Below are 26,119 nucleotides of genomic sequence, written 5' to 3'. Positions count from 1 at the left end.
CATCTATACGTTACAGTATTTGATACGGCTACTTAAAACAGACGCGATCGCAAACATCCGTGGCAGCTTGTGTGTACTTTCGCAGAAATTTTAGCTCATTATTCGCTCGTCATCTATTCAGGTAAAAATAGACAGAAATGCTTGTCGTGTTCAGTGAGCTCGCAGTGTTTGTCTCTTACTTTATTTCAGAGGTTAAGGTATGGTTTGTGATGAGGACGCTTTATATGACGTCATGACAGTGACTTCATAAGTGAAAGAGTAAATTTTTTGTCCCGGCAGTATAAGTGCAAAACGACCAAAGTTGTCGAATGTCTCATCACACTTACCTCACGTAGCATGAACGATCACCTTCATTGCAAGGCGAAATACTCAAAATTTATTCGGGCCTTTTGAAGCTCCATAACGACGGGGGAGGCAAAGGAATTGCTGCAAGACTGATTTATAGGAGCGCTGAAAGTTTTTATTCTTGCGTCACATAATGGATTTATTTGTCTACTTTGAGACGGCCTCTGGTATATACAATAAGTCAACATTCATGATATGATAGCTATAGAGAGTAAGTAAATATACAGGTCAAATGCTAGCTGAGGGCTGTGAGCACAGTAAAAACGAACTGCGCATGCTGTTAGATTCGTAAGAAGGGACATGACTAAACAGTTATCACAGGACATATTTTTGATTCACAATACCCAAATAGGAACAAACAAGATGGCAAAAGAATAATTCCTCTCTTGAACAGGAGATGGACAACAACACTCAACAACACAGACAACTGTGAGTAGACTAGTAGACATAACATGTCAAAACGATTTGCACACCGGTGAACATAAACGAGCCTCTTAAAGAAACAAACAACGTGTATTAGTGGAAGGGAATGCTTATGTTATTTTTGAAATAGTAAATATGTGAGAACGCAACGACAATAAAATTCTTAAAAACAAACATTAGCACATCTTAATAACGTCTGACAACAAGACACCAAACTGGACAACACTAACAAACAAACACTCTAACATTCAACAAGAGCTCAGTGTTAAAAAACTTTCGATAACTGGGACAAAATAAGAACATATTCACTATATGCAATCGCATTCAAACAATGAGTGAAGACAATACAGCTGCGTCAAGACACAATAGAAAATGGACACTGGATTTAAGCTCCACAGCACACAGCAAGCGTGGTGTTAGTCGAATTCCGTTTGGTGGCAGCTCATATTTTTGCTTTTCAACCGCAATTAGGAAACTGCACTTCCAAAATGTAAGGCAGATAAAGTTGAGGCGAGTACGAAACTTACACGAAACTGAACACAAACGCGAATATGCCACTAACCTGAGAAATTCAACACAAACAATGGCCTAGGTGTTAGTGAGAACGTTGAGAAAGGCTGTAAATTCAGTCACGTTGCTAATTCATTCACACTGTTCACTTATAAATGTTCTAGTGAGCTCCAGTGCTCTCAAAGAAACGTGTTAACAGAGACGTCCACAGTTAAAAGAATTGGAATGGTTAGCGACCTGCAGATAGTGATGAACATGTATGCAGAGTATCAACTTTCATGTGATGAAGCGGTAATGTCGCTCTTCATGGGGGCTCGGCGGGAAAGTACCTCGTGATAATGTAATCGTAAACACTTCCGTGTAGCTGCGGGGCATTTAGCACATACTTAGATTTATGGTGCAATGTGTGATGACGTTTATAGTACAATAACGTAAGACAGGGGTCCAAATTTTATAAAGCTTGGGCAGTAAGCAACATTTGAATGGTGCGAGAAACGGGGCATGAACACGATCAATACAGCACCAAATTTAAAGCAAGACTACTATTCCTGCTCTGAACCAGCGCTAACATTAGGGATAAACTTCAGTGATCACCGGGTGCAAAAGTCAGAGTCAAAGTAGGGTCTGCCAAGGATCTTAGTAAGCCATTCACCTGGCTCAAAAGAGCTGAGAATGTAAGCCCATCGACTAAACATCCTTTTTGTCCACCTATATCATGTCAGATGAGACGGTCGCTGTAATTTTAAACATGACACTGACGACTTCGTGAAACGAAATTTGCGACCTCGCGCGAACCGTTCCATACTTTGTTAGAAACCTATAATGCCGTATTTTAACCAGAAAGCAGTCTAAGAGCCCTTTCAGGTCGACAAAGCCTGTCGCAAGTAAACGGGTGTCCAATGCGAGCTGCTGCTTATGCCCGCGCGACGACACTTCTGGCACAACGTGGAGTGGAAAGAAGAGTTCTCAAAACATACGATGCGGCTTTCACCACCAACCACCGCCACCACCGCCGCCACCGCCACCTCCGGAGTCCCAGCCCCCTCCGCCCATGGCCCAACCACCACCGCCTCCCATCGGCCAGCCGCCCATCATGTCCCAGCCACTCTGCTTCTTCTCCACCAGGATCGGGAACGGGATGGGCAGCAGGTGCGGCTTGAGGATCTTGGCCAGGATCGCGAGCTTGGCGAGCTTCTTGACTTTCTTCATCTTGTAGATCTTCTCGATGCCGTCGGCGCGGTCACCGGTCAGCAGGAGGACGACCAATAGTAGAAGCATCCAGCGTGCTCTCGACATGGTCCTTTTCCGGAGTGACAGCATTGTGCAGGCGCCGCCGTTGTTGAGTAGCACCGAAAGGACAGCGGGTGCCAAGGACAAGGGGGATTTGCGGCCCGACCGCACCTGTAGGCTCGGTCGTCGCGTTGGTCAGTTACCGCCTCTTCGCGGAGTCTCTTGCGTTCTACACTACTCGTTGACCGGTCGTGGGGCACCTTTATATGCACTCCACCATTCACAGCGCGGTGGAAGGGTTTCGCTGTACTGGCGTGGCGAGGAGGAATCGAGAGTCAGAGGCACGCAGGGGAGGATCTTGCGGTTTCCTTCATCAATCAGGATAGCGATTTCTTGAATGGGGCTTCCACCGCGTTGGAAAGATACCCCCTTCTTCTTCTCGTTGTCTTCCCTCCTCGTCTCCTTTAGCCCTGTAGGCACCAAAAATAGCCGGTGCGCTTCTCACCCAACGCGTGTTGTTCTCGCCTTCGCGGGCAACTGGAGAGGCCACGATCTCCGGGCAGGGTCTTCCTTCCCGTGCAGTAGGTGAAGAGAGAGAGAAAAAAAATATGATAAAGTTTCCGCGCTTCCTGGAAGCTCGAGAAGCGCAGGGAACTGAGGGCGTATGTGGAGAACCTCTCTCAGCGTCCACACTAGCAGCTCGAGGAGTGCCTGTGAGTCTCCGGCGGGCACGAAGAAAGAAGTGTGTCCGAGGCACTCGAGGTCTTGGTCCGCGCGAGAAAGAAAGACGTGTCTGTGTGTGCGCCTGCCTCCGGCGACCTCTTCTTCTGATGGACTGAGAGGGGCCCCGACTGTTGGGGGGAGGGAGGAACCTTTCGCCCCCTCGATGCGGCAGCAGCGAAGACGAGCTTGTCACGCCCACTGAACCGGCAAGAGCGAGAACGCTCTTGGCAGACAGACCTGCATGTGGTCGCCAACGTTGATGCGCTCCGCCGCGGAAACCCGCCATGAAAACCTCTCACCCTTCCTTCTCCCATTTCTCCGTCCCCCCTAGGGGGTCATCGGCGGGCATGCGTCGGGCGTTTCCTATTGTCGCCCCCCCCTTTCCCTCTTCCTCTATCTTTACTGGCCCTTCAAGACACCACGAGCGTCGAGGCAGAGAAAGGAAGGGAGAAAATGGCGCCTTCGCGGTGCCTCCGTTGCCAGAAACCCCGACAGCCCGGGTCGCACCGTAGCTGTAGGGGTCAACAAACCATGCAAAGAGAACGAACCAAAGATTCTCCCGTTGCGACCTTGGCAGCAGGAAGGCCGCCGTCCGTGATAGCCAACGCGGCTTTCTCTGATGGTCGCTTGTTTCAAGCTTCTACACAAGATGCCCGCGCCTCTCCCGTCTCTAGGCTTTCGGCGCGGTAAACAAAGGAACTGGAAGAGCCCCACCGCCGCGGGGAAAGTAAGTGCCTCCTTTATCAGGAAGCACGCGGGCACTCTGCTGCTTGTCGTCCCAGCGGACGGACAAGCGCCTCGGCGTCGGCCGTTCCACGTCGAGGGAGCCGAGTCCCGGCCAAAGTTGCTGGCAGAAAAGAACGCCGCGCAATAAAGGAAACGCCCCGCGACAAAAGAAACAAGCGTAACACAGGCACGTAGCGTTTAATGTCGAGACGCGCGCGCGGTCTCTCGTGGATATCGTCGGGGAGAAAGCGGCGTCGCGCCCGTCATCGTGACTGACAATGGAGCGGGCGTGAACGCGCTTGTTCATTGGGCGCGTCCGATCGAATTAAGGCCCGGCTGCTCTTGACCTGACGCGGTCGCCCGCGCGCGTTTTATTCTGCTTTTTTCGAGCGGCACGAGTACGCCGAGTGGCCGGCCGGCTCTCTCCGCGGCGAACGAGAATAGCAACTATGCATGCGTGCGCGCGCCGCCGGCGTCGCGCCGTGCGGCGCGTGCCCCGCCGTAGCAAGCGAGGGAGTGTGCACGGCGTTGTAGCTGCAATAGAAAAGAAGGCGCTCTCTAACACCCAAAACTTGCTCGAGACAGATTATAACATAGCTATACGTAACGACGCCCGACGAGAGCTCACTTTCGTTTTATTTTCGCCCTATCTTTTCTTTTTTCTTTTTTTGTCCGCAGTAGCTTGTAAGGAAGCGTTCTTCACTGATCACAGTGGATAGAAGCGACGAACCCTTAGGTGGTTTTCAATTTTCGTTTTTGTCATGGGCGCAAGTACGTGCAGCTTCCGAGGGATGTGGGGGCGGAAGCAGCTGCAAGCGTCGTCCGATGCTTAGCGACCTGTCTGTCGGCGTATTTGTTTGAATCAAACGCTTGCGGCGCGGCAAACAGCAGCTTGCACGAGGGCGGTGAACATGGTGGAAAAGTTGTTGATGAAAGTTGTTTGCTGTAATTGCACTGGTCAGAAATGCAGGCCTTATCATGAGAGTCCTGAAGAAGAGGGACTGAACTCTGCCTCTTCGGCTCTTTTGGAGAGATAATAATATATACATTCCAGCGCTGAGCAACTCAAGAGCAAATTATCATGTTAAGTAAAAGTGGTATTCAATAAGCCTTTATGCCTTCATTTTATAGACGGGACTAAAGAAAGGAAGAAATTGTGTTTAAGGCATTGCACGAGTCCTATGAATCACGCAGTACTGACGAATTGAAAATTCACAAAACTGGGAAGACTAACGCAGAGAAGAATAAAAAAGAAAGGAATGCATGTCTCTACATTTGCCTATATAGCTTACATTAAGCGCACCCCGTTCCCGGATGAACTCGTTCTATGGCTTTCTTGGTCAGGGCATTGATCTACCCGTTCTGTTTTGTAGAATTTCCACCCCATAGGTACTCCTGTGTTTCTCTGCAGTACTTCTAACCGCGTTTGGCGATTCTGCCTGGGCTGCACTTTTCGAAGTCCAGACAGAGCCGACCACTATAGCATTGACCTTCGCAAATCGCCGCAGCTCGACCACTTAGAGGTCAAGTTCACATTGTGCAGTGTCTCCTGGGTCACGCAAAGTTGGTTGCTTCGCAGACAGCCGAGTTTGAACAAACGCGCGAGACCTTGATCACGAAGCGAAATGAGCGATACACTACCAAACTTATCCGCGACTCGCGAGGTCGCCGAATAAACGCGCGTCCCGCTGCAGTCTTCAATTGTGCCAGTGTCTCGAAGGCACATTGGCATTTCACCGAACATCAAAACGCCATGAGCAGCGCCGTAGAGTCCAACCCTCGGCCTCCGTATTGGCGTATATAATCAGAGAGTCGCTTATAAGGACGAACAATCGTAAGGCAATGAAGAGGAAATCGGAGTGGCGTCGTGTCCCGTATCTATTGGGACGCGGGGTCATCGAAGGGGTCGGTGGCGTGACTCTCTCTACCTCATCGGACGGCGATGAAGTGACGCTGAAGCTCGGGCAGCTCACGCGCTACTGCGCTTTGAATGCCTCGTCAAGACAGGTAGTAGGAACCGGTCCACGAAACGGAAGACGAACCGCGAGGAAAGATTGCTAGCCGCGGCATCAAGCGATAGCGGGAGCGATACGTGAGCGACAGTCAAAGTCCACGTGTGCCTGCACGCTTCCAGGTTCGCCGCACGCAGAACGGAAAACCACAAACGAAATTGCAATTGTCTAGTAAGTGTCGTGTCCAAATATTAAAAATTCAAGCTCTCCTTGCAAACCCCTACCAGAATATCAAGCTCCGCGAAAGATGTCGATGTATACACCTAATGCGATTGCTAATCGTTCATATACACAAGACATATGTTAGTTTGTTCCTTTTTTTATTGTACGATAGCCAGAATACTAATAATTTGAAAGAACGACAAGATAAACCTTTTCGGCTTATATCGCTGAGAGTACTGCAAGGCATACGATGTTCATGTATAGTCGACTAGGGCATCACATTCACTGGGCACTATTATAGAACGGAACAGTTCTGAATGCGGAACCTTCAGTTATACTGTTAGGACTCCATTCTATGGTTTTTGGCGTATTGACGAGTTTGCCAGCATCATGCTCATCAGCTACCTACTGCTGCGTACTCCTTAAGTATTTCTATACACCACAACTTGCACGCTGCCTTCACTGTCGTCTGCAATCACTACCAGACCCCGTAAGAGGTAGGTTACTCACATACATCCATCAGCTGATATACATGGTGGTGATCTTAAAGTAATATGAAATTCTCAACGCTCGCCCCGGTAGATAGCGTATATCTTGTCGTTGAGCTGGATTATTCGATGAGGCGGACATTAGTAGCACGAGAAATCTAAGCACATATCGAACTAATAATAAGAAATTGCTAATTACCTTAGTTAATTTTTTTACGGTAGATATTGCGGTTTACGAATTGTCAGTGAGTGCGAAAGGCATCCACTTGAAACAAGTTTTCAGTATTATACTAGTTTCGAGATATTATTTCCCAAATTGTGAGACGAAATACGTGGGCGTTCCAATTACTTTTGTGCCTCAATGAATAAGAGAACGTTTTCGTAAAAAAAAGTAACTAGTGCAATAGTGCATTTTTACGGGGAGTTTGACGGCGCATATCTGCTAACTGGTGTCATCCTAGAAATTCATTGCAAGTGAATACGCCTGACAAGCTCAACAGCTACAATTCGTAAATTGCAATGTGTGCGGTAAAGTAACCAATTGAAGACGTAATTAGTAATTTTCTGATAATTAGTCGTATATGCGCTTTGATATTTTGTACAAGTAATGTCCGCCTCTCTGAACGATCTAATTCAATTGTGCGATTTTACGTGCCAAAACCCCGATCTGATTATGAGGCACTCCGTAGTGGGGGGGCTTCGGAAATTTGGACCACGTGGGGTTCTTTAACGTGCCCCTAAATCTTAGTACACGGGTGTGTTCGCATTTCGCCCCCATCGAACTGCGGCTGCCATGGCCGGCATTCGATCCCGCGACTTCGTGCTTAGCAATCCAACACTACCTGAACGATCTAGCTCAAGGACTAAAAGTATGTATCTGCAAGAGGTGATTTTGAAAATTTTCGTAATTCTTTACATTATCACCGTTTCTTTAAGTAACAGAATGTCCGCAGTCAAGAAATCACGCTCAGTGATGAAATGGTGTACAGTCGAAGATGCGAACTGGTGCACAGTTGAAGTGGTGTGCAGTCTCAGCGAACTGGTTCGTGAAGCAAACAGTCTGCATTGTAAAGTTTTGCTCTTGTTCTAACTCTCCTGAATAAAACCACCGAGAAAGGTCAAAATTTTCAGGATTACTGTTTGACGCTGAACTAAATGATTGCGATGCTTTGTTCTGTTATTGCATGCATGAAAGCTGCTTTTCAGGTGCTCGTAAGGTAGCACCTGCCAAGTGACCACATTTCCAAGAATCGTCGGGCCCCCGACAAGCTCACCGCTCCACGGATGTGTGTTGGCACAGCGCCCCACATTTGATGCTGCTTGATAGTTATTGATTGCAAACCTTCTGTCGAATTCACGCTCGGCTTTGCGAGAGGAGGAGGAGGAATGTTTACTGCAACCTTGCCTTGCAAGAGTTGCTGGCATTCGCTCCACCCGAACGCCCCTTAGCTAGTACATTAGTGCATACCGCAACTGGTAACCCATCCGCAATTGGCGACAGAAGGAAAAACTAATCCAAGAGATGGATTTGAACGAGGGCGCCGCAGGCTGTGCACCATCCATTCCATGTTTACCCACGCAGCTGACCATTCGCAATCTAACTCTGAATCACGGAGGAATTCCGAGATGAATTACCTCTCTCCGAGATATCCAGTGTCATCGAGGGAACAGAATACCACTTGCACTTGTGTGCGGGATGGTCTTGTGCGTCATACAGCTACTGGCACTTGACCTTTCGTGTCAAATTAAGGACACTCTAACAAAGAATATCGGACGTTAGGAAAAGCTTGACAGGGCACACGGGACGATGACACGTTCAGTTGCTTTGCACCACCATGCTGGAGATTGCGTTAAACCAGCATCAGCGTCTTTAAAGTCCATGCTGAGTCAGCAATGATGGATCAGCAATGGCAGCATCAACTTCATTGAAACCGATACTCATTTCGATAGATGGCTGCAACCGACCGAACTTCTTCAGTTAATACACAAAGATTCAGTAAATAAGTACGTAATTGCAGACATTTGTTCACTGAATGTCCCGCGCTCAGAGTAGGTATCGATGAATGTTGACCATGCAGGTTGGCTTAGCGCTTGTAAAGAATGCGCCGTGTCCTTTATGTCAAACACGCTCTAGCCACTATAGTTAGGAATACAACCGACACAGGTGGTATGTTATTTTTTGCGCTTACCGGACCTGCCCAACGCGAGGTTGTATTTCCGCATCGGTAGCATACACCGATGCAGAACCAACTACCTCGTCTAGTGCTATTAGACGAGGTAGTTGGTTGCTAGAACTCTGAAATATATTACGAGCGCAAGTCTGAACGAGACACGTGGAGCTGACACAGATGAACCAGCTAGAAGACAGTGTTGCCAACCAGTATTTCGAGAAGCCCTACGTGATAATCGGACATGTCTCGTATTACAGTAGGTGTACTTCGCCAAGATCCCACATATTACCCTAGGCGCTAATTTTGTATTAAAGTAATGAAATACAATGTTTAAGTAAGAAGAATGTTACAGATAAATAACTGGTTGCCGATATATTGACCAGAGCCTTAACGTAATAGAAACAAGCAATTTTTCTACATAATTTTCATAACATGCATCACAGGTACGTTTTCAAGCAGTAATTTATAGCTAAAATTCAATCTTTGAAGAAACCACTGCAACGATGCCTAAAATTGTAATGCAAGAATAAAAGCAAATAATTTTTCGGTGCGGTAACAAAGGACACGGCCCAGCAGGCTTCTTTTAGAACATTATTTCTAATATCGCGCCGTTTTGAACCGCTATAAGGAACACGAACAGACGTAGAAAGTGCGTACTTCTGTTTAAGCTCTGTTACAAATGCCCCGAAGTGTCCTTTCAAACCAGTTCAATATACCTTTCTTCAACACTCATATTTGCTCGGTCCCGGCCTGTCACTGCTAGGGCCGACTTCATTACGAGGACGGTGTTCAGGTTCTTAGCTGCGAGTATATCCCTACTTTTTTTTTTTTCATCACTCATACTAGAGAAGATCCTTTCGGTCTTTGCGTTAGAGAATGGTAAAGATAACATGAGCTGGGGGACAATGCCAAGATATTCTTGAATTCTTGGGTGTCTTCATGTTTTTATCTCTTCTATTTGTGCCCCGACTGATGCAGTTCATTTTTTTTTTTAGGATTTGCATTCTCGTAGCTGTTCAAGTGGGAAGAGAGAATGCACCACTCCTGTTCAATTCTTCCGGGGTCCGGCGGCAAGTCAGCATAACGCTTCTGAAGTCTCGGAAGCGCTAGCAGCTTCACTCTGGCCTCCACACTGTAAGCAGTTGCTGGTGCTGTAGACTTGACCTCGAGAAAAAATAAAATGAGCCAATGACTGGAAGTCTTCTCTGGACCTAGAGAACAGCTGCCTAATAAAGGATCTGATAACAAGCACAGATATCTTGCACTTCAGTTTGCTTGGCTTCTGCAAAGCCTGCAGCTATGCAGCGCTTGCACTCTTTGCCAAAGTCGACGTCTCCTAACGGCAGCAAAACGTGTAGGTCCATGGCGTCGATGTAACTGGTTTATAATGCGCTGGTTCGGACGAAGTTCTGCAACAGGGTTCTGAGAAGACACTCGCTTTCTGTTTAGGGCACTGCTAAGAGATTCTCACGGTGCCGAGGAAAGCGCGTTGATTTTGTTAAAGAAGTTCAGAACTGATTTCATGAAGCTTAAATAGGCCTCGGTGACCCACTTCATGTCCTTTAGGATATTTTTGGAGAAGACAACATGATCAGTAATGACTTCGTCCTGGAAGGGAAGTGTCAGCATATCCCATTCTTCTAATACACGCTCGATGCAGTTGGGAAGGATGCCGTCGCGTTTCTCAAGGACGCAAATTTTTCCTCCCTCTGTTTCAAGATATTCCTGAGAAACGGCAAGGTGAGCTTGCCACCTGCTGCTATGGCTAATGTAGCAGGCAATATTTCGCAGGAAGTTTTCAGCGTAACTAAATAAGTTCATTGCAGCTTTTCTTGCAGCGATGTGGGCTGAGTAGCACATGCCGCGTACTGCAACGAAAAGCTGATCTCCCTTTTGAACCAAGTTTTGCATCAAAGAATTGTGTTGTGGACCATACTACTGGTATTCTCACACTCACGACTAAATATGCTTTCAAAGGGATGTTCCTCTGCAGGAAGCATTGTTAACTGCTGATACAAGTGCATCGGCAGAACAACAAATTGCGTCCAAGGGAACCACTGCAAAAAGATGAGTAATGGTCTTTCGTCTTTCGATCGAAAACTACCGTCCAGCACAGCAGAGGAGCTTAGTGCCGAAAACATTGGTACCATCACTGGCGAATTTTTTTCCGCATGTGCCTGCGAGCTCGTCAGTCTGGGTATTCATCAAAATAATTTTTTTTTGTTATCGCTGTGCCTTTTTTTTTTTTTGCGCTGTAGCGGCACTTGCTTTGCGATGGTGAAGTCCGTAGAATTCTCCTGAGCATGTTCTTCTAGATGGTCGATCGCTCAAAATTCTCAAAAAAAGAAAACCCTCCAGTACGTAATTACCCTATGGTTGGGAACGCCATGGCGAAATTAGGCTACATTTTGTCGAAAAATTGCCCGACGGCTCTACGGCCTTACCAAGCAGTTAAAATGGTCAAAAATACCCTACAGAATGGTAATTACCATACGCTTAGCCACACTGCCGGAACATGCAGAAAGTTGAGGATCGATAGAAAAACACCCTACGCGCATTAAAAGCATTTTGATGACGGTTGAAAATATAAGTGTAGCCCACTTTATCAGAAGGCACGTGAACAAAGTTTAATTAAGCATCACTGTGAGGGAGGCCATATAGAAGAGACCCGGACTAATTTCAGGGTTTTCTCGTAATGCGTGCTCAAATGTATATACACAAGTGTTTTTGCATTTTTATCCCCATTGAAAAGCGACCACTGTGGCCCGTGAATAGAACCCTCAACATCGAGCTCTGCAGCAGAACGTCATAGCCACGGCGTATGCGCGACGGTTTGCTACGTCTGGTCTAACCCAGAAAACAACAAATTGATCTGTCGTTAATTTGCATCAAACAACGAAGAGTGTTAGCCAGGTTACCACCATTTGTGTGTATATCTCTGAGAAAATAGAGCCACCTAGGTACCGTGATTTCCTCAGCTGGATGGGAATACTCCATCAGTGTAGATCACACAGTCGAATAAAAATGCGATAAAGAGAAACTACGAAAGAAAAAAGAACTTGAGCAGATCTATTTAACTCTGAACAAACACATGATGTACAGCGTGACCTGCTAGAGTGGCTAAACTCTCTAAAGCATTCTCGCGCAAATCTTACTCATAAGCGCAGGTCAATGTGATGATTATGATGGAGCCTCAATTAACGGCACAAAGCTACTGTGGGGGATAGGCCAGGATGATGATGATGATGATGAAGCCTCAATCAATGGCACAAACCCACTATCGGGGATAGGCCATAAATCCGGTGGTAATATCTGGTGGTAAAATGGTCGCCACTTTCTCTTTTCTTCTTTGTTTCCTTCTACGACCTTCCTTTCAATTTTTATTCCTTCTTTGGGTCATTTTTTTCTGCTTTTATACTACCCACCATGGCGACTTAATGGCTGTGCCGTGGCGCTCCTAAGTACGAGGCCAGGGGTGCGGATACCGGCAGTGGCGGCCACATTTAGGTCGGGGTGAAATGCAAGAATATTCGTGTACCGGGCTGTGGGTGCAAGTTAAAGAACCCCACATGGTCAAAATTTATCCGCAGCCCCCACTACGGCCTACTACGGCCGCAGCCCCACACGGTCATGATAAGACCGTGGGTTTGGCCCGAAAAGCCACAGAATTTCTTTTTTCTTACGTGTCTAGCCTTCTATGAACTTCTTTTTTTCTTTTTTTCCTTTCTTTCTTTCTTTATATAGGGCGATGATACAGCACTGCCTTGGATGGCGGGGCTGAAAATTTACGGTTGTCTTTAGCTGGGCTGTGACGCTCTTATTCCTGCCACAGTAAAACAAGAGAAATATGCTACAAATAATGCATTAAAACGTAGGAAAATGATGCCTGATGCAGTGCATGCTCCTACGCATTTCTGAGAAAATATTTTATAACAGCATATGTCGGCGTAAACAATAAATAAATGAGGCTCTAAATAACAAAACCATCAATACTCGAATAGCACTCTAACTGCTCTAATAGACCCGCAATTTCCTTTCTACCTTTCTGCATTCATATACCGTATGTTAACAAATCTAGCAGCACGAGATAATCAGTTAACGTCAGGTATCCGAGCAGTCAGTATTCGATCTCCGTATCCCATTCTCGGCCGTCAATTGTGGCGTAGATGCTACATTTAACGAAGAACTAAGTTAACAGAAGTATATACGCTGATTTGTTCAATATTGGTGCAAGACTTCCAACGTTCCCTTGTATTTGCAAGTATTCCGCTGTCGTGCGTGGGCAGGGCAGCAAGGGCAACGCAACAAAACAAAACCCTCGGAAAAACGCGCCGAGTAGGAGCAGCGCGGTCACCTGCTGAGCCGTCTCGGGTTACAACCCCGCGCACGAGAGGGACGAGCGACGGCGGAAAGGCGCGCGAGCCCGCGCAGTTGAAGCGTAGGACACCAAACGCATGGACCTTTTGTGTGGAGCGTGTGTATATTGTATTGAACAAGAGAGGGTTGGTAACCCTGCATCACTATAAGCGTAATGTAGTGAATGAAATAGTTAAAATGAAAAGCAGTACTGGAACTATCACCTCGACGACCACAATTAGTGTTCGCAATATTGTAGTTTTTTATAGTACGGTTTGCAACGAAACCACACAGAGGGTTATCCAAGAATAATTTTAGATATGATTGTGGAGACTACTTTACTATTGTTTTAATGTTACCACACTGTATTAAGATATTCGAATCAGTACCTTCATAATCTGTACCCCTTACATTTATTAATGTGTAGTGATTGGTTGGACGTCGGGAATTGTCCATGTTATGCAACGTCGAATACTATCTATGCAGCTATCTTACAAAACCTCCCCTCCCCCCCCCCCAAAAAAAAAACACAAGGGTACCACATAAAAAAAATTATATGTCAGAAGTGGGATTCGAACCCACGCCCGGAAGACCGGACTGCGACCTGAACGCAGCGCCTTGGACCGCTCGGCCATCCTGACAGACGTAACGGCAAGCTACACGAAATGCTACTCAAGCGGAGTACATGGGCGTGATGTGCCACGACAGTGTAGAATAGATTTCCGATAGAACTACTTTTATGAGGGGACGCAGCAAAGGTGAAATTATTCTAAACAGACGAGTTCGCGCTGCGCATGGCAGCAAATCCTTGAGCCCGTTACTGCTGAAGCAGGGTTTTCACTTTCGAAAAATGGTAAGCCAGCGCAATGTTCACTATCAGGGTTATTGATAATGTACGTTGGTGTGTCAGTTCTTTGCCATAGTTTGCTCAGCTTCAACGTTGTATCCCGCTCCGATTGAATACTCACAAGGTTGCACGTCAGAGTGTCCTTCAAATTGATAGCTCTGCGCACAACTTTCACTGGGCAAAAAATAAAAAAAAGCAATAAAGGCCACCCCTTACCGAACCTCGCACAGCACTTCCTTAAAAAATATCATCAAGCTTTTAAATATAGGTATTTAAATTATTATCTCAGACAAGATGCACGGAGATAATAAACACGTTACGACGTTCCGCAAGAGTCCTGTGCTTTTAGTCCCTTTTCTTATTTTGCGTGCTCATACTTCGTTACCCTATTTTGATGAATCGCGCTACAGTGAAGTACACATGCGAATAATAGTGCAGTACCATTCACTGTCAGTTGCTATAGAAAGCTAGGTTGCTGTAATTTGCAGTTACTTCTATAAAGTTCTGAAAGAAAGTGTAAAATTCTACATATGGTGCATGCATCCCCTCTCGCTTTCTAACGCTATGCAATGATCGCTGCCCCCTTGTCAAAAGATAAAACAAGTTTAAATGCTTCCAACAGCGCAACGGCTGTAATCTACAGTAAATATAGCCGCGATCCGCACTACATTTTCTATCATGAGTGCAGCATGCTGTCAATTTCCGTTAGTGGAAGTCGATGACTGCTGTCGCTGCGTTTATTCCGATTTCATTTAAAAAGCTGTGACTATAACACTACTGCCAAAAATAAGTATAGCTGCCGTCCTAAAAAATGTTGGATCGGTATAACATCCAATTCAATGTCTGTCTTTAAATAATGTCTCTAAGGTCAAAGTGATACTAGTTGTACGAGCATGCGTTACCACATGCGACTTCCCTGGTAAATGGTATACCGCTGAAAGCGGTAGATAAATATACCTCTGAGCAACCGAATTTGACGGACTACCGAAAAGTGTTCGATACATTAATACTTTCGCATACCCGTTATGCGTCCCATAGGAAAAGAAAAACACAGAAGAAACAAAACTGGAAAGACTCCAGAAAAAAAGTATTTGCACCAACGACTATCCTGGCACGATATAACTATAACTGGCACGATTAATTATGCCTCGATCTTGAGCTGTCAATGACGCTTCCCCCTTATCATGCGAATAACCAAAACCTTCCTGTTACGTAGACGTGCAAGTATTGGAATGGCTTAAAATAGGTAGTCTGACACAACCGCAAACAACTAAGTGAAATTGTGATGGAGAGAAACACTTAAATAAAAAAAAAACACGAGCCCTTCCATTCCATGAGGGCGAACGACCAACGAAGCTGTGTACCACACGACAAAGGGGGGGACACAGAATTTTGAATGCAAGTACGAGCACATTTATTTTTCTTGATCGGTAGTCTTCGTGACGAATGGTACGGACGCACATTTAGCTTTTTACCTTCGCGTTCATTCGTGTTATACATTCGTTATATACATTTGTGTTTCCATTTCGCGATATACTGAGGCAAAGAATTTGAGGCCGAAGTCGCCGCACCCACTGGCAGTGGGCCAGTGTCAGCAGCGCCTCCGTAGAGGGAGGGGCAGTATGGGAACGTTGCCATGGTGACCGGCATGGGGGCCAGCTGTGAAAGACGACAACGGCGATGAAGAACGCGGGAGCAGTGGCACGAGCCATCGCTGATGATGACAGTAGTTGCTCTCGCAGATTTGTTTTTTTTTTAATATTTGGGGTTTTACGCGCCAAAACCACTTTCTGATTATGAGGCACGCCGTAGTGGAGGACTCCGGAAATTTTGACCACCTGGGGTTCTTTAACGTGCACCTTTAAGCACACGGGTGTTTTCGCATTTCGCCCCCATCGAAATGCGGCCGCCGTGGCCGGGATTCGATCCCGCGACCTCGTGCTCAGCAGCCCAACACCATAGCCACTGAGCAACCACGGCGGGTTCGCAGATTTGTTGACGGACATGAAAAATGCGCGGAAACCTAAAGCCACAAACAGCTTCGCTGTAAAGCTGCTGTCATGCACACTAGCGTTTTTGTTGCCGCAAGAAAGCTTCATATTATGAAAACGTGCGAACGCCACAAGTGGCGCAGATTTTCGGCAGCACAGGGTATCACTTACAATCAGCAATATTTTCTTGCTTTGTTGCTGGCCGTCAATTTTTAGGCACACGCAAAAAAAAAAACGAGAGGAATAACAGATAAAGAAAGAAAAGCGTTTCCGTGTCTTGACAGCGTTACTGGAGAAATTTGCGCGGAATTTTGTGAGAACAATAGCCAGCCAGAAGCTTTGTAGCAGGTTACATCTCCGTGTCAATATACGAGTATATTACGCAACGTGTCATAAAAAAAAAAGTGGTGCCGTCTAGCGAGCGACCTGTCTTTAACGCTGTTGTAGTAGTTAGCGTCGCCGGGGCAAAAGATTCACATCAGGGGAAATTAGCGGTCAAACACCCATGATATGCCCGAAAAGCAACAGTGACGAGACTAGACGCATCGGTGTACTGTATAGTGAGCAACTGTTTTAATTTTTCCCGGTTGCCACTGCCGTCAAACTTGTAAGGTCTTCTTTCCCAATCCAGCTGTGGAAGCAAATTTTTCTTCACTGTGGGGGCACGTTAATAGAGACAATGACGATTGGTAAGATAAAATAAAAAAAAACTTTAGAATACTGGGCTGTATTTTGTTTCACCCCCGGTATTATCATTCTTTCAAAATTATATCCTGCACTAAAAGAAAAGTGCAAAAGTGGCACCATTTTCACCGCCGTTTGCGAAAGCAGTAGACGACAGAGGCTTGAAAGGGCTCTTAACACATTCCGCATATTGCCGCAAAACGCAGGCCTAGTCCCAACGACGTTACTTATTTTTCCGTCCCATCAGAGGTCACTTAGTTCATGTGGTGTTCACGAGAAAATGAGCGTCGATGTTTGTTGTATGTTTAGCCTATTTCCCCATAAAGAATTTACGGTCAAGGCCTCAAAGCACCGGTCCGTCGAGAGGCACCCTTTCGTCGAGGAAGCACTTTTCGCCGTGGAGAAAGCGGAGAATGGCGGTTTACCCGTTTCGTTTATCTTTTTTCATGGTCAACCAGTCACCCAGGAAGGTTCAGTGACCACGTCGATGCCTTACACCTGTCAGACAGCCCATTTTGCTATGACTAGAACCCTCACTTCTATATGGTTATCGTTTTTCTACACTGATTGCTGGGATTTGTCTAAAGGAATGTTGCCGTTACTTTAACTGTAAGTGTCCGTTCAAACACACCATCCGCCTGAACTTTCCACATATATACTTTTTTCATGAATATTTTTCTGTCTGTTCGGTTTATGAGATCTATATTGTGTTATTTTGCACTTCGTATTTTTTATTGTACATCTACAATGTACCCGACGCTGGTCTTGTACAAGGTAACGACGATCACAAAATAAATGCTCCTTCATGTTTGTTCTTGAACGTTGACCTGCGGAGCTCGAGGCTGCGGGCTCAATTCCAGCCGCGGAGAGCCAATATCGATGGGTGCGAAATGCAAAAAACGCCCGCGTACCGTAAATTGGTCGCATGTGAAAGAAACCCCGGTGTTCAAATTTAAACGGGAACCCCACATTACCGCGTGCCTCTTAATCGGATTGCGGTTTTGACACGTTAAACCCCAGTATTTACTACATGTTCGATTCCTCAAAGATGCGGTTATCCTTCCCACGACAATGCGCAATATTCCAATGCATAAAAATCTGCAAGCTGATGTCAGCTTCTTTAGGCCACGCAGTGGTAGTGCAATGGAAAATCGGGAATCGTTGATATCCCGTCAGGCTTTGTGAAATCAGGACACTAATAGAAGTCTCAATGCATCATCACCCAAACGTGCTGTAGGCGTTTCACGTATTCCTTAAAAATTTCTCCTTCGTGTTACTGCGGGAACAAATCCAAGTGAGCGCGATATAACTCTCCTTCAGTCGCGGAGTGCAAATTTCTGTGCGGGATATTTTATGCCAGTTTTCTCCCGTAGCGACTAAAGAAAAAAAGTTCCGAACTTCTGTTAGTCAACTTAATTTTCTCTTTACTTATTGTGACTCTCGTTCACTTCATGCTGTACATTATATTGCTACGCAGAACCACTTTGCGCAGGGCCACTACCAAGTAAGGTGGGCGGATGAGATTAAGAAGTTTGCAGGGACGGCATGGCCACAATTAGTACATGACCGGGGTTGTTGGAGAAGTATGGGAGAGGCCTTTGCCCTGCAGTGGGCGTAACCAGGCTGATGAGGATGATGATGATGATCATGACTACCATGTGAGCAATAACGAAAGTGTAGCGCTGCCCTCATCATAATGACTACAGCCAATAATTATCTTCTGCATGTGGTTTGGGCCGATGATTCAAACGTCACTTACGTAAAAAATGCGACATGACTGCGATAAGTGAAAATTAAATTACTATGTAATTACAAGAACTACCTAGAAAACGAACAAAGAATCATCCTACCACCCCAACTTTTTCTTTCGGTGTTGTCTGCTAGTTTGCAGCCCCTTGACGAAACATAATTTTAAGTTTGACGCATTTATTCACCATGCGCGTTGACTCTCGACTAAAGGACATATGGGCGACTAGAAGTACCCAAGCAGGTGTTTTCACTAAGACCGCTAACACCCTCGCAGCAACGTTTTGCCAATTGCGCCATTCTCTGAGAGGGAGGTAAAGAACAAACGAAAAAAAAGACCTAGAAGAAGTGAGAGAAACGCAAAAACAAGCTCCGCAAATGCACAACTTCAAGGAAACGTTGATAACAGTTCACAAGCCAGCAGTTCTGCAGCAGTCCGGGGCCCACGGGCCTTTTCTCTTTCTGCCTTGCTTTTTTTTTTTGTCAGCCCCTTAACGCCTTTCTTTTCTTTTTGGATCTCGAGCCAAACGCGGCACGCATTCAGTAGACGAGCGTAAACAAGCATTTTAACCTCTCCGCGCACCTCTTACGGTCGGAGAAAGGACGGCGCCATAATTTGCCGCGCTTTATGGCTGGCCACAGCGCCGTTATGTTTCGTTTTCTCATTCGCCCATTCAGTGGCGCTAAAGAAAGGAGAGAAAAAAAACGTTTTCCACGTTATCAGTGACAGAAATAAGAGTGTGGTGGCGTAAAGCATCAGGGTCAAAAACCGTGGTTAAAAAAAAAAAGTGCGAATCCCACTGATGCAGCCAAAACTTCCCTTTGTTTTGTAAATCCCGGCTGAAACGGAGCCCCGCTGTCAGTACTGACCATTGGACATGGCTCGGTGCTCAGGCACGCTTCCTACTTTGGCGGCGCACGGTCGGCCGCGGTGAATAGCGCGTCCCCCGCTGCGAAGCCGCCGAGGCTTTCCTCAGCCGCCAAAGCGAACGCTTCGTTCCGAGGAGGTCTTCAAACCTTGGCAGCGCGCTGGTATTTTTGTCGAAACCCCGCGGAGTTTCGGTTACGCCCACTTTTAATTTGGCGTATTCCCGGACATTCACCGCCGGTATAAGGGAAGCGCAGCAGAGGACGGGAAAAGAATAGGTGGTGCTACGAAATTAGGAAATTTGCGGGTGCTAGTGGGAATCGGTCGGCGCAGGACAGGGGTAATTGGAGACCCCAGGGAGAGGCCTTCGTCTTGCAGTGGGCATAAAATAAGCTGCTGCTGCTGCTGCTGATGATGATCGTGATGCTGATAACATGAGGTAAACGAATAATCACCTCCCTTAGAATGAGTATCGAAATATCACCCCCCCCCCCCCACCGCCGCTTTTTTTTTCTTAAATATTTTTGTGAGGTAAAAGGCGAGTGGATGACGTTAGACTTGTTTCTTGACAAACTACCGCGGCCTTTTCAAGCGTTTCCTGCATCGCATTTGAAATTAATGAAGCGACGCAAACGACGTTGCGCATCAAACAATGGGTTTGCAGCTGCAACTTCCGAACCCTCGATTCTCAGAGAGAGTTCCATATATGAAATTGAGCCCACCATTATCTGGTGCTGATTTAGAAACCAGGTAGAGATGACTTGCAATGTGCTGAGGGCGCGGGATCGAAGCCCGGCCATGACGGCCTCATTTGAATGTGGGGGAAATACAAAAAAAAAAAAAAAACGCCCATTCACCGCATGCATTGGCTACACGTTACAGAGCCTCAGGTCGTAAAAATTATTCTGGAGTCCCAGTCTGTGGCATGCCTCATAATCATATCATGGTTAAGGCACATAAGACACCATAATTTAATTTTAATTGCCTTGCAATGTGTTTTGAACATGTCTGAGAAGCTGGACGAAATATTCTAAGGATGGGCGTAAGTTCCCCAAGTCCGGGGCCAAAAATATTTTATCGCTGACGTATTAACTCGGAAATTAGAAGCTCAAGACGCTAAGCGCAGTCTTCAAACTTCCAGGATGGTGTCAGAGACGTGAGCAGCTAAACCGTTGACCATACGCGCGTTTAAATTCTACGTATCCACACACACACATGTTGCACAAAGAAAAATAAGGAGGAACGATTTGTCTTGACATGGATTGGCCCTACTGTTAACAAAAATAGCGAACTAAATTCGAGTACGATTATGAACCAACGTGTAACGGAGGCGGTTAGACGTAAGCGTAAGAAAAGGACATGATGGAATTTGCAAATATTTAGTAAAGCAATGAAGGGGGCTAGTTGGTGAACGTTCATGATTATATTGCGCTTAGTGTTACACTGACGATTTTAAGTGAAGGACCGGACGTGTACGTACGTAGCGCAAACTACCAACTGTTTAATACTGTTAAAGAACGCACTTATATACAAGGAGATATGGCGCAGGGGGGGGGGGAGATATGCAAAGATATGACAAGGTAACGACATGTGATCATACTTTGGGCCAGGCATACATTGTTCACTTGCACCCGTAATAAACAGTTGGTAGTTTGCTCTACGTACGTCCACGTCCTGTCTTTCACTTAATATCGTCAGTGTAACACTAAGCGCTAGATAATCATGATTGTAAATATTCTATCGCAATTTCTAGGGAGTGAGAGAAAGAGAGAAATAATATACGTTTGTGCGTGTGTGCGCATTTGTGTGTAAGTGTGTGTAAATAGCTGGGTGGGTGGGTGGACTTGGCTGTTATTTGGATCTGACTGCTGGTACGATCTGTTGGGAACTCGGCGCTGACGCCCGTGGTTGTACCTGGGTCGCAAGCCCCAAGGGTAGCGTTGGCCTGGCGGCCTGGGGTACAACTGCAAGCATCCGAAGGTCCCGGCAAAGCATGAGTCGACAGGTAACAACGAAACAACTTGTTTATTTTAACATCGCAAAGAGTTGGCGGTCAGGTTTGACCGAAGTAGAGAGACGGGAGAGCACTTCACTCAACGGAAGAAATCGGAGCCCTCCTCTGGCGTCCGGGGGCAGCTGTTTTTATACTCTCGCAGTTGAGGGCAAGAAGGAACCCCTCAAAAGACGAGCACGTGAATGTACAATGGGCTAATGGTGACGCACACTGTCGTAGCGATGCCGTAGCACCATGTCGTGGCGCTGCGCACGATCTCGTAGCACCTGGTCGTGGCGCTGCGCAGCACACTGTCGTGGCGCTGCCGGTCGGACACAATGACTGTAACGAGAAGATGGTCCCTGCTTTGGCATCGCCTGTTTCGGGCACAATGACTGGAACGAGATCCCTGCTTTGGCATCGCCTGTTTCGGGCCCAATAACTGGAAGGAGATCCCTGCTTTGGCATCGCCTGTTTCGGGCACAATGACTGGAACGAAATCCCTAGGCGGTCGCATCGCCGCAGACGCGCCTGGAAACACCTGGCGATGAGTGTTGCGGTGACGACGATCGGGCCAAAATGTCCGCCGCCCCGCCGCCGTCGCGCCGGCAAAACCACGTGTCGCAGGCGAAACGCAACAGACCGCCCCGCCGGGGAAAGGAGATCCCGATGGACAGGGGACTGCATCCGCTGTCCGGAGGGATGTCGCTCGATGATGCTCATAACCGAAGTCGGGCGTCCCTTGACGTTTCTTGAGCGCAGCGCACAGAGAAGGCCTCGTTCTCTCGTTCAGGTTCGCACGGGACACTGCAAAGTGACTTCGGGAGAGTTCACATTTTTGTTCTCGTTCCCGGCAAGCGTTAGAACTACGCTGAAAACTCAACCGCTCAGTCAGCAAGCACGGCACAACCCTCACTAAGCCCTGCCAGGCTCTTTCCCCTTTTTATACCACTGCCTAGTTCCTTACAGTAGTCTAGCATCACTCAGAACGCGTCCACAAATTGAAAAATTGCACTAGAAAGCATATCATCACTTTGAAACACTAAACAAAAGCAATATGTTAAAAAAAATCCTGCCTCAGGAAGAAAAACATCAGTAACAAACAATTTTGAGGCTGATTCCTACGTTAGGGGCTTCGACTTAAGCCATCGGCGTTACCGTTGAGACTCCCCTTTTTGTAACGCACCTCAAAGGAATATTGTTGTAAAGCGAGGCTCCAGCGCAGGAGGCGGCCATTTTTGGGAGAGATGGTCTGCAGCCATTGGAGAGGGCAGTGATCTGTCTCAATGATAAACCTCGAGCCGGCTAGATAGCATGACAATTTCTGAACGGCCCACACGAGACATGCACACTCTTTCTCGGTGGCGCTATACGCCTGCTCACGACTGGTCAGCTTACGACTAGCATACAGGACGGGGTGTTCTACTTCTCCATTTTCCCGTTGGCACAGTACAACGCCCATGCCTCGCTCACTAGCATCGCACTGAACAATGAACCCTTTTGTATAGTCTGGCGATCGTAGCACAGGCTGGCTTGTTAGGGCACTCTTTAGGGCGCTAAAAGCTCTTTCCTTTGTCTCGTCCCAGACGACTGTTTGAGGCTCTGTCTTTCTTAGAGCATCCGTCAGGGGAGCCGCGATATCAGAGTACCTAGGGATGTACCTCTGATAGTAGCCGGCGACACCTAAGAACGACCGAATATCGGTCTTTGTGCGCGGTTGCGGAAAGTCTCGCACAGCGGCCACTTTTATTTCAGAGGGGCGGCGACGACCCTGACCAATCACGTGACCGAGGTAGACAACCTCGGCCTGTGCTAACTGGCACTTAGGAGCCTTTACTGTCAAGCCTGCTTCGCGCAGGCGGGTTAGCACTGCCCGCAAGTGTGTCATATGCTCAGACCAGGATGCGGAGAATATCGCTACGTCGTCTAGATACGGTAAAGCGAATTCTTGCTGTCCCCGCAACACTTTATCCATGAGACTTGAAAAACAGTATGGCGCGTTCTTCAAACCAAAACTCAACACTTTAGGACGGAATGTTCCCATTGGTGAAATGAACGCCGCATACCTACTAGCCTCTTCTGTAAGTGGAACCTGCCAATAACCCCTGACAAGATCTAGGGTGGAAATAAACTGAGCGCTACTAACTTTCTCAAGGCGCTCCTCGATGTTAGGGATCGGATAAATTTGATCCTTAGTGATGGAATTAAGCCTGCGGTAGTCGACGCAAGGACGAGGTTCCTTGCCCGGTACCTCAACTAAAATCAAAGGGGAGGTATAATCACTCTCACCTGCCTCAATAACACCGAGCTGTAGCATTTTCTTTACCTCAGCCTCCATAATATCGCTCTGGCGGGGTGACACCCGATACGCCTTGGATCGTACTGGCTCTGTGGAGGTAAGTTCTATATCATGAGTAAGTACAGAAGTCCTACCAGGCCTCTCAGAGAACAGACCTTGAAACTCTTGTAATAGCTGGTGTAGTTCGGTTTTCTGCTCAGGCGACAGCGGTGCTTTACTGATAAGGTCACTAATGACTTGACCGGTGTCTTCCCTGTTCGTCACTGAGCCTAGTCCCGGAAGCTCGACCGGAAGCTCTTCAGGAACGTTTACCATCATGCACACCACTGCTTCCCTTTGTCTATAAGGTTTGAGCAGATTACAGTGGTAAACTTGCTGTGCTTTCCGCTTTCCTGGCAGACTTACCACGTAGTTAACGTCCGACAGTTTCTGAACAATTCGCGCTGGGCCCTCCCACTGCACGTCTAGTTTGTTGTTTAGCGATGTGCGCAATATCATGACCTCATCGCCAACCTCAAAACGACGGGCCCTGGCTGTCCGATCATAATAAACCTTGGCCCTCTGCTGGGCCTTTGTCATTGCTTCACCTGACAACTCCTGTGCCCTTCTTAAGCGTTCGAGGAGCTTAAGCACGTACTCCACCACGACTGGGTCGTCGCCCCTACCTTCCCATGATTCTCGAAGCATGCGAAGCGGAGATCGAAGCGAGCGACCGTACACCAGTTCAGCTGGCGAAAACCCCGTAGCCGCATGCGGCGCGGTCCTTAAAGCAAACATCACCCCAGGCAGACACAGCTCCCAGTCAGTTTGATGTTCAAAACACAAGGCTCTCAACACGCGCTTCATGACGGAGTGGAGCTTCTCAACGGAATTCGACTGTGGGTGGTACACTGAGCTGTGTAGCAGCTTTACCCCACACCTTTCGAGAAAAGTTGTCGTCAAAGCGCTAGTAAACACTGTGCCCTGATCTGATTGAATTTCTGCAGGAAAACCAACTCGCGCAAATATGGACAGTAGTGCATTAACTATCTCAACTGAGCTGAGTTCTTTAAGCGGCACTGCTTCAGGGAACTTTGTCGCTGGGCAGATCACAGTCAAAATGTGTCTGTACCCCGTGGCTGTTACCGGCAGAGGTCCCACTGTATCAATAACGAGCCGTCTAAAAGGCTCCGTAATGATAGGTACCAATTTCAACGGCGCCCTCGATTTGTCCCCTGGTTTGCCCACCCGCTGACAAGTGTCACATGTCCTCACGAAATGGTCTGCGTCCCGAAAACACCCTGGCCAATAGTACTCTTGCAAGAGACGGTCCTTAGTTTTCTTAACTCCTAGGTGTCCGGACCACGAACCCCCATGTGACAAGCGCAACAGATCCTGACGATAGCATTGAGGCACGACCAGCTGATCGAACTCCACTCCTCGGCGGTCTAGATACTTCCGGTACAGGACTCCACCTCTTTCCACAAAACGCGCAGTTTTCCTGGCGATACCTTCTTTGACATTGCAGCGCACGTTTTCCAGGCTGCCATCCTTTTTTTGCTCGGCTATCAAAGCCGTCCGGCTGACTTTTAGCAACCTATCAAGTCCGTCTGACGTAGGCGCGATGAGCAAATCAGTAGATAGCTCTTCTAACTTTCCCGCGTCGGGATTTTCCTCTCCAGTATCTGGCGCCTTCAACGCTACAGACTCAATTCTATTCTGTTCGGGCGTGCTCTGAATATCAGCTTGCTGCGCCTCTGACCCTTTTTCGTTGTTTGATAACGTCGGCCCCGCAACTACCGCCTTTGCAGCGAGCTCCCGAACCTTCGATCTGGTTAAGGCCTGAACACTAGCTTCACCAAACAAAAGCCCCTTCTCGCGCAGGAGGTGATCGGACCTGTTTGAAAATAGGTACGGGTACTGGGGTGGCAGCATAGATGACACTGCCGCCTCCGTCTCAAGCGCTCCGAAAGGTCCTTCAATAAGCACTTTTGCTACCGGCAGACACACGCTATGAGCTTCCACGGCTTGCTTGATCCACGCGCACTCGCCCGTGAACATATGGGGTTCTACGTAAGACGGGTGAACTACATCCATCGTAGCTGCGGAATCGCGAAGCACTCGGCACTCTTTCCCGTTTACGAGGAGGTCTCGCATGTAAGGCTCAAGAAGCTTCATGTTCTCGTCAGTGCTGCCTATTGAAAAAAACACAACTTTTGGTGTTGTTTCCGGACACTGCGCCGAAAAGTGACCCGGCTTCTGGCACGTATAACAAACGCCCGCTCGCCTCATCTCGAACCGCTTTCTGCGTTCGGCTTCGGCTGCCGTCTCTTTACGTTTGGTCGGATTGCTTTCACTCGCATCCTCACTACGCGTGTCCCCCTTAAATCTCATGGGCGTGAACCTTGGCCTCTCAGACTTGGAGCCAAATTCACCCTTTTGACCGTCCTTAGCTCCGCGAGCTCGACGCGTCACAAACTCCTCGGCTAGCTCAGCGGCTCTAGCCACCGTACTCACGTCTGGCCTATCCAAGACCCAGTATCGCACGTTCTCCGGTAACCGACTA

The 26,119-nt window shown here is 47.4% G+C and overlaps 1 protein-coding gene and 1 non-coding gene across 2 annotated transcripts in view; one reads left to right on the top strand and one right to left on the bottom strand.

Annotated features, from left to right (window-relative positions):
* The first annotated feature begins 2,572 nt into the window (after positions 1-2,572).
* LOC142583640 (acetylcholinesterase-like) overlaps positions 2,573-26,119 on the top strand; it is a 72,418-nt gene continuing 48,871 nt past the window's right edge. The window contains exon 1 of the mRNA XM_075694133.1: positions 2,573-2,681. Within this exon, the coding sequence (XP_075550248.1) occupies positions 2,573-2,681 (109 nt within the window). The remainder of the gene's footprint in view (positions 2,682-26,119) is intronic.
* TRNAL-CAG (transfer RNA leucine (anticodon CAG)) lies at positions 13,704-13,787 on the bottom strand. Its single transcript has one exon. It is a non-coding gene; the product is annotated as a tRNA-Leu (tRNA).

This window comes from Dermacentor variabilis, chromosome 5, assembly GCF_050947875.1.
Source record: "Dermacentor variabilis isolate Ectoservices chromosome 5, ASM5094787v1, whole genome shotgun sequence".
Classification (NCBI taxonomy): domain Eukaryota; kingdom Metazoa; phylum Arthropoda; class Arachnida; order Ixodida; family Ixodidae; genus Dermacentor; species Dermacentor variabilis.
Note: the sequence above shows the minus strand (reverse complement) of the source record. Positions and strands in the feature narration are given on the sequence as shown.